The sequence below is a fragment of the Pungitius pungitius genome, chromosome 9 (assembly GCF_949316345.1).
Source record: "Pungitius pungitius chromosome 9, fPunPun2.1, whole genome shotgun sequence".
In the NCBI taxonomy this organism is placed as follows: domain Eukaryota; kingdom Metazoa; phylum Chordata; class Actinopteri; order Perciformes; family Gasterosteidae; genus Pungitius; species Pungitius pungitius.
Window position 1 is genome coordinate 2,837,875 of NC_084908.1, and position 16,957 is coordinate 2,854,831.

General features: G+C 46.9%; 1 protein-coding gene across 1 annotated transcript in view; it reads right to left on the reverse strand.

Annotated features, from left to right (window-relative positions):
- Positions 1-1,263: 1,263 nt before the first annotated feature.
- The window catches only part of stx8 (syntaxin 8), a 30,990-nt gene continuing 15,296 nt past the window's right edge, over positions 1,264-16,957 (reverse strand). Inside the window, exons 7-8 of the mRNA XM_037471103.2 lie at positions 7,734-7,835; positions 1,264-1,929 (exon numbers count right to left, since the gene is read on the reverse strand). Of these exons, the coding sequence (XP_037327000.2) occupies positions 1,865-1,929; positions 7,734-7,835 (167 nt within the window). The 3' untranslated portion in view covers positions 1,264-1,864. The remainder of the gene's footprint in view (positions 1,930-7,733; positions 7,836-16,957) is intronic.

Here is a 16,957-nt window from a genome sequence, read left to right on the forward strand (position 1 = left end):
AATGTCCTTACCTCATGCAGTGCAGCCTCGTGCAGTTGCCAACGCAACTTGAAAAAATAATCAAGAATCCTGAATTCTGGAACGCATTCGGGCTGAAAACCTCCAACGCTCTCTTTTGCAAACACAATGCACGGCTGAACGTTGTGCGACCCGTCAGAAGCCAGTCTCTTATTGGCCTATCACTTTAAATTCTCTTCACTTTGACACTTGCACAGGGAGCAACGGGGTGAATTGCAATCAGCTGACGCTGCTTGGTTTCGAGCATCGTCGCTCGTGTGTTTGTGTGCAGTTTGGTTCGGATCTGCCTGAGGAACGCCGTGTTAAAAGTACAGTGTGTGTCCGACGTATCGTAAAGTTCTTCTCAGTCCGTGCTAAAAAAACACTACATAAAATCCCATCTAGCACCTTTCTGTAAAAAAAAAAAAGAAAAAAAAGAAAAGGTGCCTCTTAAGACACATGGTTTTAATCTTATCGATTTATACTTTGTGTTTGAAATAATTTATGATTCCAATATTTTTGAAAAGCTCCCAAGAAGGCTTTCAAAAACCACGAGAAATCAGAATCACCTGGATTCAACTGTAAAAGAAAATGAACAGATGCCCCTATTGCTGAAGTCCTTCTCAGTCTTTACAGTTAAGTGTTTTCTTTTATCTACGATCAATCAACTGATTGTAACTGTACTGATCACACACACACACACACACACACACACACACACACACACACACAGTATATTCACATGTGCCCGTCTTTCATTGTTACAACTTTACAACGTAACATTACATGTTTGTTTCCGTTTGGCACATTGTATTCTGTAATCCCACCTCTCTCTGGGCTCTGTGGCCTCATGCTGTAAATTTTACATCCGTCTCCCGGGGCGATGGTTTTGACAAGCTTCCTGACGAAACGCTTCACACGTACCTGTCAAAGCATTGCTTTGTGTTCATACTATGAAATTGTAAATGTTGTTTAGTTGTCACCATTGCCAAGACTTCTTTTTTTTGTTTTTTTGTTGCAATGTTGTTTTACAATGCGTACTAATATATTATGGTTATTATATATGAATATATTTAATGACACAAGACATTGTGGATTTTATTGTCTTTAACTTTTTTTTTTTTACTTGTTTGTGGTTGTTTAGATCGTTGCCACTAAAGAAAGACATAATAACTACTGAACACACAAACCTGGTAGAACTACATTCAGATTTTCAGTTGAAATAAACTCTTTGTTACATTGAAAAAAAAAAAACATTTGCCTCTGTTGAGTTGAATGATCATGTTTCATTTATTAAGTCATTCCACACGGCACAGCGAGAGCTTTTCTGCGTTTACCAGTAGCCCGTTCATAATGTCACAAGGTACAGCAGACAAAATACTATGCCGGTGTCCAAATGGAAATCTGGGGAGGTGGTACTAGTATCTTCAGACACACTGGAGTCCGCAGACCTTTAAACTGGAAATGCCATTTATCAGCAATTACGAGGGGAGTTGATTTACGAGGGAAGGGAGAAGCAGCCATGTCAGTTTGAGCTGAGATGAACGTTATAAAATACGTAGGATGGAGCGTAAAGGTTGCGAGGATCGCACGGCCCGTCGGTGTGAGCCCCGCTCCAGAACCACGGACAGAGCGTCACGGTCCAGAACCCCTCCAGAATGTAACCATTTGACACATTGCAAATTTGTTAGAACAAGCGTGCATATATATATATATATATATATATAAAAAAAGAAAGAAGGAGGCTTCCTTTCCCATTGGCTTGGTTGGACCCCTAAAGGGTCTCCATTTAAGAGGCAATGTTCGTTTGTTGCGTGTGGAGTCGATGCAAAAAGCTTTCCAGGCTGCCGCCGTTGGTCCTCGTCGGCTACACGGGCCACGCGGCGATCACCACGATGGCGATGAGGAGCAGCACGATCACCACCAGCATCCCTGAGGGCGGGAACATGAGAGGACAAGGACGTCAGACGGCAGAGGCCGGAGCGGGACAACAACCATGAATTGATCCTGCACACAAAGTAATTGTATCCCGAAGCCTGGCACAGCTCACTCCTCTGTAGCGTACAGCTGCTTTGTTGTCACACTGACATTGCGACATTCCCACAGGCTGTGTCGGGACCCACGGGAGGGCTGCGGGGGGGGATTTTTAATCCGGGTCGTCAGATCAATTTGCGACATTTCTCCCGTTGTGTTTTGGGTTTCAACCTGCAGTACTGCGTTGGGCCACACGAGGAAGCCTTCCTATTTCTCCCTTGAGAGTAGATGAAAAGTACAAGATGGCCTGGTTGTTCTCATCTATAAAGTTGGTGATGGCTCATTTATAGATAAAGCCATCTGTGAGCAGAATATACTGTATTTACACTAGAGCACCAAATGTGTATTAATCCAATATAATTGCATTCGCTTAAGAGATATAAATCAAGTAATCATCATCGGAAAAGTATTATATCTTATATTTACGTTACTATTACCCCCTTGTGATGAAACCTTTGCTGTAGAACTAATCCCTTCTAACTTGTTGGAAAGTCAAAACGGCGCTCCGGACATGATGTGAGAGAGATTCTCAGCGAGGAGGAGGGGGGGGGGGGGGGGGGGGGGGGGCGCAGCAGACCTCAGGGAATGCACTTGGAAGAGGTACGAAGCCCAGCATTCCTCACCGCTCATTTCCAAAATCCTTGATCTAACGCACAAGTGCGTATGCCCTTCGCAGCATGTCATTATTCCTGCCTTGATGACTTAATGCGATTTACATGCGTTCAACAGCCGCACACGGGAAAAAAAAACGTCTTTATTGCCACAGATTGCACAGTGTGATAGGCATATGTTTCTGATTCCGCTCCGAGAGGATAATCGTTGTTTTCCACTGATACCATGGAAGCAGAGGAGAAATGTGCAAGAGCTCAGTCACACTTCATCAAAAGGGCTTTACCCCCAGGACCTGCAAATATTGCACTTTTCTATTATAGCCACCACCCAAAGAAATGAAAAAAATTATTATATCTGTTATAAATTACATTACAGGTGGAATTTCCATTATTTGTTCAAAAAAAATGAAAAAAGATGAAAAAACATCTTGAGAACTCAAACTGATTTTGATGCTTACTGATGTATCCAACTTAGAAGTGAAGCCTGATTCCAACCGATATTTTAAATATATTTACATATATTGGTACATCAGAGGCCAATAAGTAACAAGTAATTCCAGTTGAGAAATCCAAAATATTTAGAATCAGTGTCTCGACAGTACATATGTTATAAAAATCTGTTTGTTTTAAAAAAAAAAATCAACCCCAGATTGTCTTAAACCCAAGCCTCAAAGACGGTTACTGTGGTAACACGTGTCGCGGCGATAACACTTTGGCATTGGGAATTTAAAGAGTGGTGTGTGTGAAATATATATTAAAATCTGTGACCAGTTTCCTCTCTGGCACGTAAACCACAAGCGATGGTGGGAGGCGTCCATCAAGCGCGTCGTAAAAAAACGTGGATGTCTTTAGGACGTGTCGGCCTAACGCTCAGTACATTACGCATCATCTCTCATCCATACCACACGCCCACTGACCCCCCCCCCTCCCCTCTGTATTTGAGGCGCGGGACCTTTCACTTTGGGTTTACATTTCCCTCATTCTTTGGCTCGCCCCCTCCGCGGCCTAATTGGTCGTCTTCCCCCCCACAGCGAGAGAGAGAGAGAGAGAGACGGGCCGAGGTACGAGCCACGCTGAACTCATTGCTGGTGGCGGCGGCGGCGGCGGCCTGATGAAACGCTGCTTTCTCTGCCAGCGGTACGGTCTCCAGATGTCTTCGTCCCCTCCGTTTCCTGGCGGTGTTCGCGGCGTGGAGGCTCCCTTCTCTGCGTCGCTCGTTCTTCGCGCGTTTTTTGGCTCCGCTCGAGGGAAAAAGGGGTGTCCGTATAAACGTCCCTGAGACATGCGTGTTGGGAGTTATCGCCGGCCCAGGCGGGGCCTGATGGCTCGCACATGTGAGCGTAACATAAATGTCAAAAGCAGAAACACACACGCGCTGGGACGGCTTTTCTCGCTCCGTGATGGCTTTTTAAAAGCCTGGTGCTTAAAGCAAATACACACACACACACACACACACACTCACTCACAAAGACATTTCCAGCAATTATCATTGTTTGGGTGTAAACGACGCACACAGTTTGCGCTAAAAAATTCAGAACATCAGAACATTCAGCCGCGTCAAAACATCTGTCAGCGACGCCATAGCAACAATAGCAATAAAAGGCTGTATAACACGCGCATGTGTTTAGCGAGCCGCGAGGCCCTCACACCCATCCCAATGTCACGCAACAGTCAGTCATAAAGCCGCGTTAGACCCGCCTCCTCGTCCCACCGGCCCTGTCTGCCTCAGTGACCGAAACAAGCTACTCCTGACCCCCCCAGGGGAGGCCTCGGGAGACTGATGACAATAATGCCGTTTGCTTGCCAAATAGATTAGGGCCCCGGTGTGACACTGATGCTGAGGGAGATAGTCGCCGCCTGCTGATAGGCTGACCACCCAGGAGCCCGGGGCTCATCCCGCCTTGGAAAGCTCTCAGACGCAAATCGGGGGGGGGGGGGGGGGACAAAATCGCAGAGAGAAAGAATAATTGTTGAGCGCCGCGGAAAGGGCCAGACAGCCGCGCTGCTCCCTCCTCGACCCCCCCCCCCCCCCCCCCCGCCAAAGACCTTTTTGGACCACAAAAGGCGCGGTTGACCTCTGCAGAGAAAAAGAGGATTGTTTTGTGTTAACAAGGTCAGTGTGATGCTCATCATTTTTCTCAGGGCACAATGGAGGAGGACAGAAACTTGACTTTCAGGTACAATTATCAAACAAATGTGTGTCAAAAGTTTTTTCTGTTGCGAGAACAGAAATAATGTGAGAATTAGTGAGAACCTAAAGAGAGTTGGTGCACTTTCACAAACAAACACAGGATGATTAACATAAAAGCATACTGACTGGTTCAGTGCACCGCTTTTGGAGATCGAGGTTCGTGCAGCACTTTAAAGCTCATGATGTGTATAGGTTTAAGTTCTTTGAAGAATAGCCGATATTTAAACTGACAGCCGAACACATGTTATTTGTTTTGATGAATAATCAAACCGGGCTCTGTAAAAGCCCCTTTCCGGTTTGGAGCGTGTGGACACACGCTACGATGGCGTTACTGACTCGGGGTCAACCACTTTTTAATGGAGAACGTTTTTGAGCTATCACTCAGCGATAATATCAGGCGCCGACGTGCTTATATACATATACATGTATGTGTTAGCAGTTCAGCTTCGGAGCTCGGAAATGGCATATCTGCTATTACAAAATGCTGTGGTTTGCTTTTCACATCCTCACTAACTGCATCACAGTGCACTTTCCCAGGCGCCCTTTGCTCAGTTTCGGTCCTCACCAGGGTTTGATTGACAGCAAATAACACATTTCAATCGGATGAAGACGATACATGAAAAGTCATGTGATTCCACTTTGTCCTGAAGGGACTACTTGCATAATATATTCCAATATTTTTAGAATTCCATCTTTTGCCTCACTGCTCTGCCAAAAAACTGGTTGAAGAAATGCAGTCAGATATTCAGACAGAACCACTGTATAATTAACAATTAAATTAGTCTCACTGAAACCATAGCAAAAATGAGAGGAAACTTTCAGAATATCTTTGATCTGAAGGTAGGTTTACTTAAGAGGAATCTCATTAGCAGGATGCATCACTTTAAGAAGTCCTTCCATCAGCCAATGTGAAACCTTTCCAATAGTTGACCATGTTGGTGCAACAGGAGCCGGACGGAAACATCTAGCTCATTAAAGTTATTGACCAAAGTGAGCGTTTCCATGGCAGCTACCAACTATTGAAATGCTCTCCTTCCCCCATCAGCGTCCAAACAGCACCCACCGGCGTTGCCGAAGTGGCGCCCAACAGGCAGCGGATTAGTTCTGATGTTGTCTGACGGCGAGGCCTAAGCTCTGGGGAGGAACTCACACCACCCTCCAAGAGACCTTTTGGTCCGGTGGACTAATCTGCCACACTAATCAAAACCAAACTCAGAGCCACTCCACTCCGCAACCCCCCACCGACATCATCTGAAACAAGTGGCAATGACTCTGAATCAGGCTTAGCTTGCTTAAGTGACAGCAGCGGACCAAAAAAAAAAAAAAAAAAAAGAAGGTAATTAAGGATGGGCCTAGTTAAGGTTTGCTAAAACCGCTGATTGCAAATTGCGGCACTAATGGAATCATCTTTTCAGTTTGAATGAAACAAACTAAACTCAATTAAATTAGTCATATTAGGAATTTCCAAGTGAACATTTTTAAATACTAGTTGGTAAATGTGCTTCGGAAGATTTATCAAAAGTACTCAAGTGTATGTTTGTCTTTCTTTTCCCTCATCGCTCTCATCTTCTATGAGAATATTGGAGACTTCAAACAAAGTCTAAGTCGTGTCCACATTGGGAGACGGATGTCTCCACAGGCCCGTGCTGTGGAGGAATCCAGCAGGTTTCAACACCATGGAGGTTTCACAACACGTCGGCAACAGCCACGGACGGCGTGCCACAAGCACCATGCTCCAGCAGTATGTGGGTCCTTCCTTTTTTTTTTTTTGTGAGATGACCCGTCCCACAGCTCAGCTTTCCGCTGCTTTTTTACGAGATCTCTGCTGCGTGCGTTGAAAACTGTCACCCCCCCCCCCCCCTCGAACCCGAGGGCAAACGTCTGATGATTTCTACTGATAATCCCACAGCGAAGAACATATTTGAAACGTCTCCAGCTCTTGGGGCAACTTCAGGGTCTGCAGAGCGACGAGGCGCCCACCAATAGTTATGTTAAGCATGCTCCCGCCTGTCAGAGCCAGGCCTTTCTAGCTTTACAAGGACTCGGCTGAGACATAACACCCAAACGGCGGCTTGGGATGAGAGAGGTAGTTTCAAAAATAAATAAAGCCTCAAAAGCTGAGGAATTATAAACACACTTCCATGGGGAGGGAGGGAGAGAAAGAAAGAGAGAGAGAGAGAGAGCCCTCAAAACAATTTGTGGCATGTGGTATTTTCAATTCCTTCTCTGCTTGACACAAAGACGAGTGTCAAACAAGCGGGAGACGAACACGGGGATGACAGAGAGGAATGGGGGGGAGAGGAGAAAAAAAAAAAAAAGAGCGCGTTGAGATGAAAACTATGGAGGGGAATGATCCCCATTCACAGAGAAAACACACACAGCAATACATACATACATGCACAAGAACATGCTTTTTCTAAAACGTGCACCGTACGCTATATGCAATGAACATGTAGATGCGCGCACGCGCACACACACACACACACACACACACACATATATCCTGGAACGGAGGGAGATGGGCAGGCGAAAAAAGAACAAGATAAACAAACTGAAAGAGTGAAAGAAAAGAGTCGTGATTCTAACACAATACCAGCTCTGGGATCTTCAAACAAACTCGCGCTCGGGCGCCATGGGGACACGGCGGACAGAGCGAGGCATCCTGAGGGGGGGGGGGCTGACCTCCGCTCTGCTTCCGTGTGCAACCCGCCCGCTCGCCGGGTCTCCCGGGCGCGGCAACAATGCAGCCCGTCGCCATAGAAGTGCTGCTCGGTGTCCCGCAAACTGAAGCGCTGGCACTGGGATGGGCCTTAGACGGCTGACACGCCGAACCACGCCGGCAGCAGACAGATCAGACACCGTCCCCGCTTTGGACCAGGGAAAACAAAAGGACGGCTCACCACAGGAGGCCGACTTTGTCTCCACCAGCTTCACTCTTCTGGTCTCGTTGCGAATCCTGTCGTCCGTCTTGTCCACGAGGTGCGAGAGGTCGTCAATGATTTCTGAGGGACGGACGGAGAGGAGAAAAGGTCAACAGTCAGTTTGAGCGTGTAATATGCTGCAATTTATAATTTTTAAGACTTCAGTGGTTTTATGTCTTTTTTCTGCACAAAAGACCTCCCAATGTATCTAATGTGAATGTAAAAAATTATACTCGAAAGGAAAAAGTGACAGGTTCAGAGGGACTTGACATCAGAGCAGTCAACAACTTGAAAAGGGCAGACTGCCAGCGCACAGACACGAGTGCTGGTGATGGAGGGAGTGAGCCGTGTGAGAGCACTTTCTGCACTTTCATACGGTTTCACTACTTCCTGAATCCATTCTGGATTCAATCAGGCCCCTCATGCTCATGAGTTTTAAAGACGTAAGCTCTGTCTGCAGGGACTCTGCCCGGGCGTCCAAAGAAAGAGAGTGTGAGATGTGTGTGTTTTTGGCAATGTGGCTACGGTCCTTCAGTAGGAGTTCCTGACTTGAAGGTCATCCAGATGGAAGCCTGTGTAATTTGTCAGAGGCAGCCGCAGCGCTGACATGGCATCTCCGGAGGGTCCGGCCCAACAACAAAAACAGGTAATTGCTGAAATATTTTCCAAATTCTTGATTTGTTAAGATTAGGCATTCAAACCCGACACTGGTTGGAGAGGATGTTACCTTAGATTTGTGGTTTTGGAGGCAGCACCCAGTCATGGCCACATTATCATATTGCCAATGGGATCTAGATTCATCCTGCCTTCGTTGAGTCAAATAAAGGGAAGGTCTTCAGACAAGTACCAGCCTCTGATAAATGGAAGTGTTAACCACATCTCAGTGCCAAGCCAAACAGACTGTCTGGGAACTACATGTTTATTGCCGCTTCTGCTGCGTTATGGAAAAGATTTGTTCCTCGAGCCGTGACCAAATTCCCACAGGTGAGTGCTCGGGGTCATCCGCAGGGTGGATCGGGGAGGGAACGCGTCTCCTCGACCGGCAGCAAATCACGGCGTGACGGGACCGCCTGCGTTTAGGCTGCTGACGTTGAATAATTGAGGTGCACCAATCGTTTCGAGGCAGGAAAGTGAAAGCTTGACAGTTGGGAGGGCCGGAAGGCGACGGGGGGGGGGGGGGCAAGGACAAGGAGACGGGAGCACGTTATATGTACGGTGACCCCCGAAACGCCCACGTCATCGCCAGCGCATCAGGCAACAATTTGGAGGGCGGAGAGTCTTCCCCTGCTGGCAGGGGGCCCGAGGGGGTGTCGACGCCAAACCATTTTGTGCCGCGTGCCACTCCAACTGCTCACTGAGGATGTTTTTGCTTCGTCGCTGCCAAGTTCCATGATTCCGTTCTGGCGTCCGCGACGACAACCTCCCGATGCGTCGAACCCATCACCGGCCGCGCAGCGGGGCAAAGACGGGACGGGACCCTCAGGGTGCAGCTGCAACGCGGGCGCTTCGCAGCGGGAGACATACGAGGTTCCTTCTATGCGGCTCGTTATCAAGTCACGTTCCCTAACAACGTAATTGTCAATTTCCGAGTGGAACATTTTCTTTTGCTTTACACAATGACCACTGCCAGACCACAAAGAGAGCCCTGTTTCAGGCTACGATCGTTAGTTGAAACTCCCATGCGGCTGAATGAACAGGGTGGGAGACCATGGGCCACACACAAACACCAGTTGCTTTAAGGTGCATTCATTTCGGCTCGTTTGGTCCCTTGCGCCCTCCCTCTAAACAATGATTCACAAGTGCCGTACCGCACGATTGTTTGGAAAAGACCGGAAATGTGAATTGAAGCGAATGCTAAACGGGATCCGGAGCCAGATAATATATAATGGAGATTCACTGACAACTGATTTGCAGCTCTTTTCGATATGGGGGAAAATAAGGAGGAGACCGGTCAAAAATGTTGTCAGCAGACACAGCAGAACGTTAAAAACGCAAGTAGTCGTGGAGTGTGAAGATGCGTTCTCCCTTCTGAAATCAGTGAGACATTCATCCAGATTATTTAGAGACCTTAGCAGATGCCGTGGCAGTAAATGGGCCGGAAGGAAAGTAAACACCTCAGTTATGATAACCTGGCTAGTATGTAATGTGGAATGGAAAATAACAGCGTGAGTTTACAATGTAAAATAAACCAGGTTGACATAATTAGAAGTAAAACAATGTAAAGCAATCCAAGCATTTGCAACAATTGCCATAAAAAAAAAGAGACATTGAAGCAGATGTGGCCAGACCCTGTGAGCCTGTAGTAACTTCTAAATAGCCAACTAACGATTCTGCTACTCTGCTACCAACAGTGCCTTTCATTCCCACAAAAAACCGTGTCCGGGAGAATCTGGCCCTTCCGTGTGGAGGCGCGAGGGCCCTGGAGCGCACAGACCAATGGGAGACAGATGTAGCTCTCCCGTGACGTCACCGGCTCGCCTCGCGCTGCCGACCCTCTGCGCAATCTCAACGCAATTACATCTCCGTTCCAAGCTTTTCATATATATATACAGCCTCTCGGCGTGGTCGTCCCGCTCCCTGGGGGCTAACTAGTTAACAGGTCCGTTTCTATCCCGGCTGTGAGCGTCATCTGGAATGAAGCACAGGCACCAACTATTGGCTGCTGCCGGTCACTGTGGGGCTGAGTGATGATGTGGCCAAGGCACGAACTGAAGGGAAATGCTAAAAAGGGGCTCGTCTCCTACAGTTAAAGTATACCACCGGTCTCTGTACACAGGGCAGATGTCCAGAACCCACCTGCGTATCTGGACTGAGGTTGTCACGCAGACACAATAAACCCCTCCAGCTGTTGGGTTCTCTTAGCCATGAGTTATCTTGTAATCTTTTCAAGAACTCAGTTACATATAGTCCAGAGGAGTATAGAAAAAAAAACACAAAAGACAGACTCCATACGAATCTGGTTTGGATTGCCCTGAATTTGTAAGGATCGCGCTCAAGCTAACTCTCCAGATGTGTTGGCTGTGCTCGAGACACTTCCACACGAGGCGTCCACATAGCGGCATAAACGTCCTCAACTAAAGCCTTTCGATGCAAAAGAACCAGAGGTCTTACAGCACCCCCCGAACACCCTTAGAAGGAAATTCCTTTTGGACAGTTGTATTAATAAACCGTTAAGCATTATTTTGGTACCAAAGCTAATGCCGACGTCTGAGGGTGGGAAGTAGAGACACCAGTAAAGTGAGAGCTTTTCCTTCACCCTGTTTAAGATGCTACTTCCTTCTCGTGGTACGAGACAGACGGGGGGAAGCACACCGTAGGACAGCAGCATACCGAGGTCCGACTCGCCTGCAGGAGGGCACCCTCAACTTAAAAAAACCCTCAAAAAAACGTGCCAAAGCACGCAGAACAAGCACGCCAAGATATAAATTGTGAAACAACGTTGGCCATTATGTCCCCATTTTTTGTTCACTGAATAGTAGGCAGAGCAGGCTTCAGCGAATTGGACATTATTAATGTACCGATTTAAATTACATATTGACCAATGCTTTGTTCGCTCTTACTGTGGAAAGCGACAGCTACTCATCCGTTCCTGACTTAGGGCGCCATCGAACAATGATTTAAATGTATTTTCACGTGTAGAACCCGTAAGAAATATGATTATGCGTAAATTTGGTACTATAAACTGTGGAGGTGATTCCTGCTGTACTCTATGTCTCTCTGTGTGCATGCAGCGGGGTAAACAGTATTCTGACGGTAGTAAATATGTCGTTTTTGAACCACGCGATATTATGAAGGCTAATTCCAGTCAGACGGCAAATATGACTCTCACACGCAGGAAAACGGTGAGAAGCGTGGGCGATGCGCTCTATTTTTAATGATCAAATTCCTGCATCCTGCATCTATACTCGCCCCGAGCATCGGGAAGTTGCTGACTCATTTTCGCAGACGCTGCAGCAGTGGTGGTTTTGGTTTGTGCGTGTGTGTGTGTGTGCGCGTGTGTGTTTGCATGTGGTGGGGGTACTGCCATAAACAGTGACACCCCAGCGTGGCTGCAGGATGTGCTGCATTAACTCTGTGTGTGTTATTGTAGGACTCGTTCCCGGAGAGGGCACAGCGCACAGAGCAATCGCTAGTGTTCTCCCACTGGTTTAAAACGCAATCTGACTCAGCCGGGCTAATTCTGTTGTGCTTATTCAGGAGATGATTTCTCCTGAGAACGTGGAGAAAGAGGGAAGTGAAGCACAACCATCCTCTTGTTGTAGTGCAAGGGGGTCCGACCACAACTGTTACCAATTGGCCCTGGTGTGACTGACTGTGTATAGAGTAGAGAGTTGTTGCCAACTAAAACACACACGTGTGTGTGTGTGTGTGTGTGTAAGTGGAACTTCACTTGGCACACACGGGGCACTGAGCATGATGATACAACTCCGGGCAATTATGGTATTTACAAGAAGTTGCACACTCTTAGAAAAGGTTCTTTCAACTTATTTTTTTCTCTCTCCCTGCTCTCGCCTGCTTATTGTAAACAAAGCAACCCCGAGGATCAGTGGGGAGTGAGGATTAGGGTGAATTTCACTCAAAACCTCAGTTTTAAACCCCAACAAATCAATTGTATGCCTTCCAACAAAAAAAAAAAAATGTGCAAAGATGAGCCTTGGTGTAGAAATAATCCTAAAAATGTGATTGGTCAATAAGACGTTAGAAGCGAGTACTCAAACTGGGCTTTCTATTATTGTATGAATAATCACACTGGTGATGGACTGTTAATGACTTCATTTCTGCTATGCTGTCCAACACCAGTTCGGGAAAAAGGCCACGATATTTTTCACCCTGGGGCCAATGGCTGATAATGTGATACGTGCAAAATCAATGAATATTTAGTAACGTTTCTAGGAAATGCTTTAGAAATATGATCTGCCAAGAACTGCCACCAAAAAAAGAATGGAAAATAAACAATATTTAGAATATGAGTGATATTATTGCTGTGAAAATCACCACATCGTGATTAAATGCCCCTCAGTACGTGCAAAATGTCATCATTTTATTCACTTAAAACTCAATTTTTGGGAAATTACCGTACGTAGCATATGAACTCATCCGCTATGGCTAAAAGTTTCATGAGGTCACAGTAACATCTGATCCCCAAAATATATTCAGTACATCCTTGAGTCCAACTGGAAGTTGAAGCCGGGTTAAAGAGACCCCCCCCCCCCCTCCCTCTCTCTTCCAGGTGCGCCTGTGATATCGCGTTCTCGGGAATCTCCTCCACTGAGCAGATATAATGTCCGGCCTTTGTCGGCCCTCTCTTTTGCATCTTTCTTGAGAAATTGGTGCCCAAATGTCAGTTTAGTTTCTCAAGGCATTTGGCCTTCTGAAGTGCCGGGCCCACATGTGTACAGATTAGTCCCACTGCTGGATGCTCGGCCCCAGTGAATCTCCGAGTCCCCCCCCCCCCCCAAGAGGACGAGTGTCGATAAACGTCTCGCTTTAAGCAGCTCACGGCCGCCCTCGGCAGTGATCGGAACACAGCGTTGTTTGTTGACGTTGCGGCGCCGCCAGGTCTCCAGTGAAAACTTTGAGTTGGAACCGTCTTTGTCAACCTTGGAATAGATGCAACTTCACAGCTCCAGCCCGAGAGGTTGCACAGACAGCGGAGAGCCTTCCATCCCTAAATATTCATTTAAAACAAGTCTTGGCATCACATGTGAGTATTTTCATGACAAATGTATAAAGAGAGCCAAAGGCAAAATTGTGAAGGCAGGTCATGCAGTGTGGCCAGGAACAAAATCCAAACTCAATCTAACGGAGGACGAAGCGCTTTGCATTACCCAAGAAGCTGCAGCAGTAGGGACCCACCACTTTGACAACCATTATTCGGCCTCCATATTTCCGCTCTTAATGCCGGCCACTTGTGTGCCCGTTTGAAACTGGAACCGGCTGTGTGTCCACAGACGGCTTCACCTCCCTAACCCTGCTGGGTTTACCCCCCGAGATCCATCACAGCGCATGATGGGACACCCCAAAAAAAAAAAAAAAAAAAAAAAAAACGAATGGCTAGCTGATGAATTGAACCTCCGTTGGAGAGAGCACACTTCAAAGAAAAGCACATAAATTGAGGAGAAGCATCCGTACCGGTGCAGTTTCAGCACGCACAGACCACTGGGTTCCATGTGAATTATGGGAACGCGCTGAAGTCATGTGGGAGGACAACATAAGGTTTCTCATGCTATTGCTATCGTAAGCAGGTTACCAAAGCTTGCACGTTGCTAGGGAAGGTGTTAGCGATGAGCTTGTACATGTTCATTCATCCCTTTGCATTTGTATTCTGTGGACATGTTGAGTAGCAGCTATTTTGACACTCGTGATTCTTCCCCCCCCCCCCCCCCCTCATCCACTCCTTCCACATGTACATCCTTCCTTCCACCAGTTGCCCACCCAGTGACGCTCCAACGCACCGCTGGGATCAGACAACAATTTAAATCAGGGCCTTTTTCAGGGGCACTGCAGCTTTAAAACCTGGAAATGATCAACACCGTGCCCATGACCGAAAAATAAACCAGGTGAGTCACACTGTCATCTTGTGACACCAACTGAATGAAAACGAAATCCCGGCGAGGCAGAATAAAAGCCGTCATTGGGCTGATGGCGGTTATGGGTTTTCGCAATTGTGAGCTTGAGCTGTCCAAGACGGCTGGAAACGATCTAGTTAATGCGCGCAGTGGATTAAGATCAAACCCATAATGTCCTCTGCGGATTAAAAAAAATTAACGTAATGTGGAAAAAGCAAGAGAACTCGCACCTCTCTATCAGCCGGTTTCATCATCGATGAGTCCAAGTGACCAGGGCCTTACGTACAATTACCACGCACATGTTAAAGGAAACAAGGTTTTACCAACACACACACACACACACAGAACAACAGCATGGATCAGTAACAGGTTTTTACGCCATCACTCCTCTAAAGGCCAGGTGCCACCGAACAATGCGTGGATGATGAGCATGAGGGTGCCAGCAGCAGCAGCAGCAGCAGCAGCGTGAGGCGGAGACCACCCGGCCACTGGCACCTCCAGCCCAGCCGCTGTTACACTTCATCACTGCCATCACACTTCATTACACCCAGGAGGGGGTGACATATTGAGAAGCTATGGGGAACTGATGAAACAGAACAAGGTCTGATCGGATGAAGCAAAACGGTAGATTTCCAAACCAATTATGAAAAATGGAAATGAAATACTTTTGATTAACTTGGGCCTTGGGATGAGGTCACACCCACTTTATTGTGTTTGTGTAACAGACAACATGCGCACCAACGGTGAGGATCACCACAGACTTGCTTGAATTAGACACCGAGACATTTTAACTTGCACGCACACAAATACATATACATGCAACCATTTTGGTCCCATACTGGAGTCCTGGATATTTTGGCAGTCACACGTTTCCATTACCAGGAAAAAAAAATGACTTAAAAAAAGGGCGCCCCCCTATCTATAAAGCAGGCTTGGCCAGGTTTGATGTGGAATGGCATTCATCCAAAATCATTAATAATTAATTGAGCATTGCAAAGATGTTTCATCGTTTTTCAAAAAACATCTGAACAGGACATAAAACAGAACATTTTTCCTACACCATAGATTTTATTGCAATTCATTTCAAAATGTAGACCTAACTTTTTTTCAAATAAATCTTTGTATCGCTGCCTGATCCTTTATTAAATTGTCCATTAAACTGTAGTTTCCTTTTAAATCCTTTATCGTCTTTTAAAGCATTCATATTTAACAGGAGACATTTCTGGGTTGTGATCTTTACTTTTAAGTTGATTTATATTTTACTGCCTTTTTTTGTAAGAGTACAAGTGCAAATAAAGAAACAAATAAAATAACTTCCACTGACGTTTTTGGAAAAACATCCAAATATGTTTCTCCAATAGGAAGCCGTGTTTTTTTCCCCTAATCGTGACTGTAGTGAGACTGAGCTTTTTCACTGGCTGAACAACGGTGTTGTAATTGAAATGATCTGATTCTGATAAGCCCTCGCCCCCCCTCGGTGAGTGGAGCTTCCTGGCAAAACATCGACTGGCCGACCGACCGACCGACTGAGTTATGGAGGGACTTTGATCTCAATGCCAGAGCCCATTACACTCATGATGCACTCACACGCATGCAGACACATGTGCTCCCATGCACACGCGTGTGTCAGCGTGTGTGTGTGTGTGTGTGTGTGTGTGTGCGTGTCTGTTTGTTGAGCGGCGCATAAACCTGCCGGACGTGACACGCTTCCGACTAATTTCCCCCTGTCCTCGGCTGAAGACGAGTCATCTCAGGAGCGCTGGGCCACGGCGCCGTTCAGAGGGAGAGCCGATGGAGATGTTTTATTGTGGAAAAGCCCGTTCAGGGCCAGCTGGTATTTATCTGCCAAAGATCAAATGGGGGTTGCGGAACATGAAACGCCACCGGGTTGTTGTTCAGCCTGGAATATTCTCAGATAAGACGGGATTGGTGGACTTTACTTCGGAACGTGCCCAGAGCGTGAGCGCCTTCAAACATGGGCATTACGTACAAAGTACTACGCTTCTGATAAGGGACATCCAGCAGTGGGACTAATAGTCTATCACCACCTCGCATTATAACAAAATGAAAAACGCAAAAGGTTATAGGGACTTTCACATTTAGCGAACACTATTAGCGGCAATCGCGTGTGCGTGTGTGTGTGAGAGAGAGAGAGTTTGGCCGGGAATGCAAAGAAGGGCATAAAAGAGAAAGGTATATTCCCCGAGCACGAAGGGAGACGATTCCTTCCCAACAGGTGCAGGACGGGTTTTAAAACCCAATGTGGCCACTTGAGGACGGGATCCAACGACAAAAAAAAAAAGAAGGTTGACGCAAACTAGAAAAGGCATCACACATCTAGACCTCCTGCGCGACAAAGCCAAGAGAAACTCTGGTGTGAACCTGGAAGTGACAGGCATACCAGAAGTGTCGCATCAGACGCACAGAATTGCTGAGAGTCATAGCGCACGGGCGGGCGGGCGGGCGGATTTTGGGTAACTGTGCTCTCGTGGAGGCCAGAGTAAATGTTTGACCAACAGCGCGGCTGGGAACAACTTCCCATCCTGAGAGGAAACAGCCTCCCACGTAACCCAGGTCACAGGAGCACACCACAGGCGCGGAAACACATGACGCAACAAGGACGGTTCAGACATG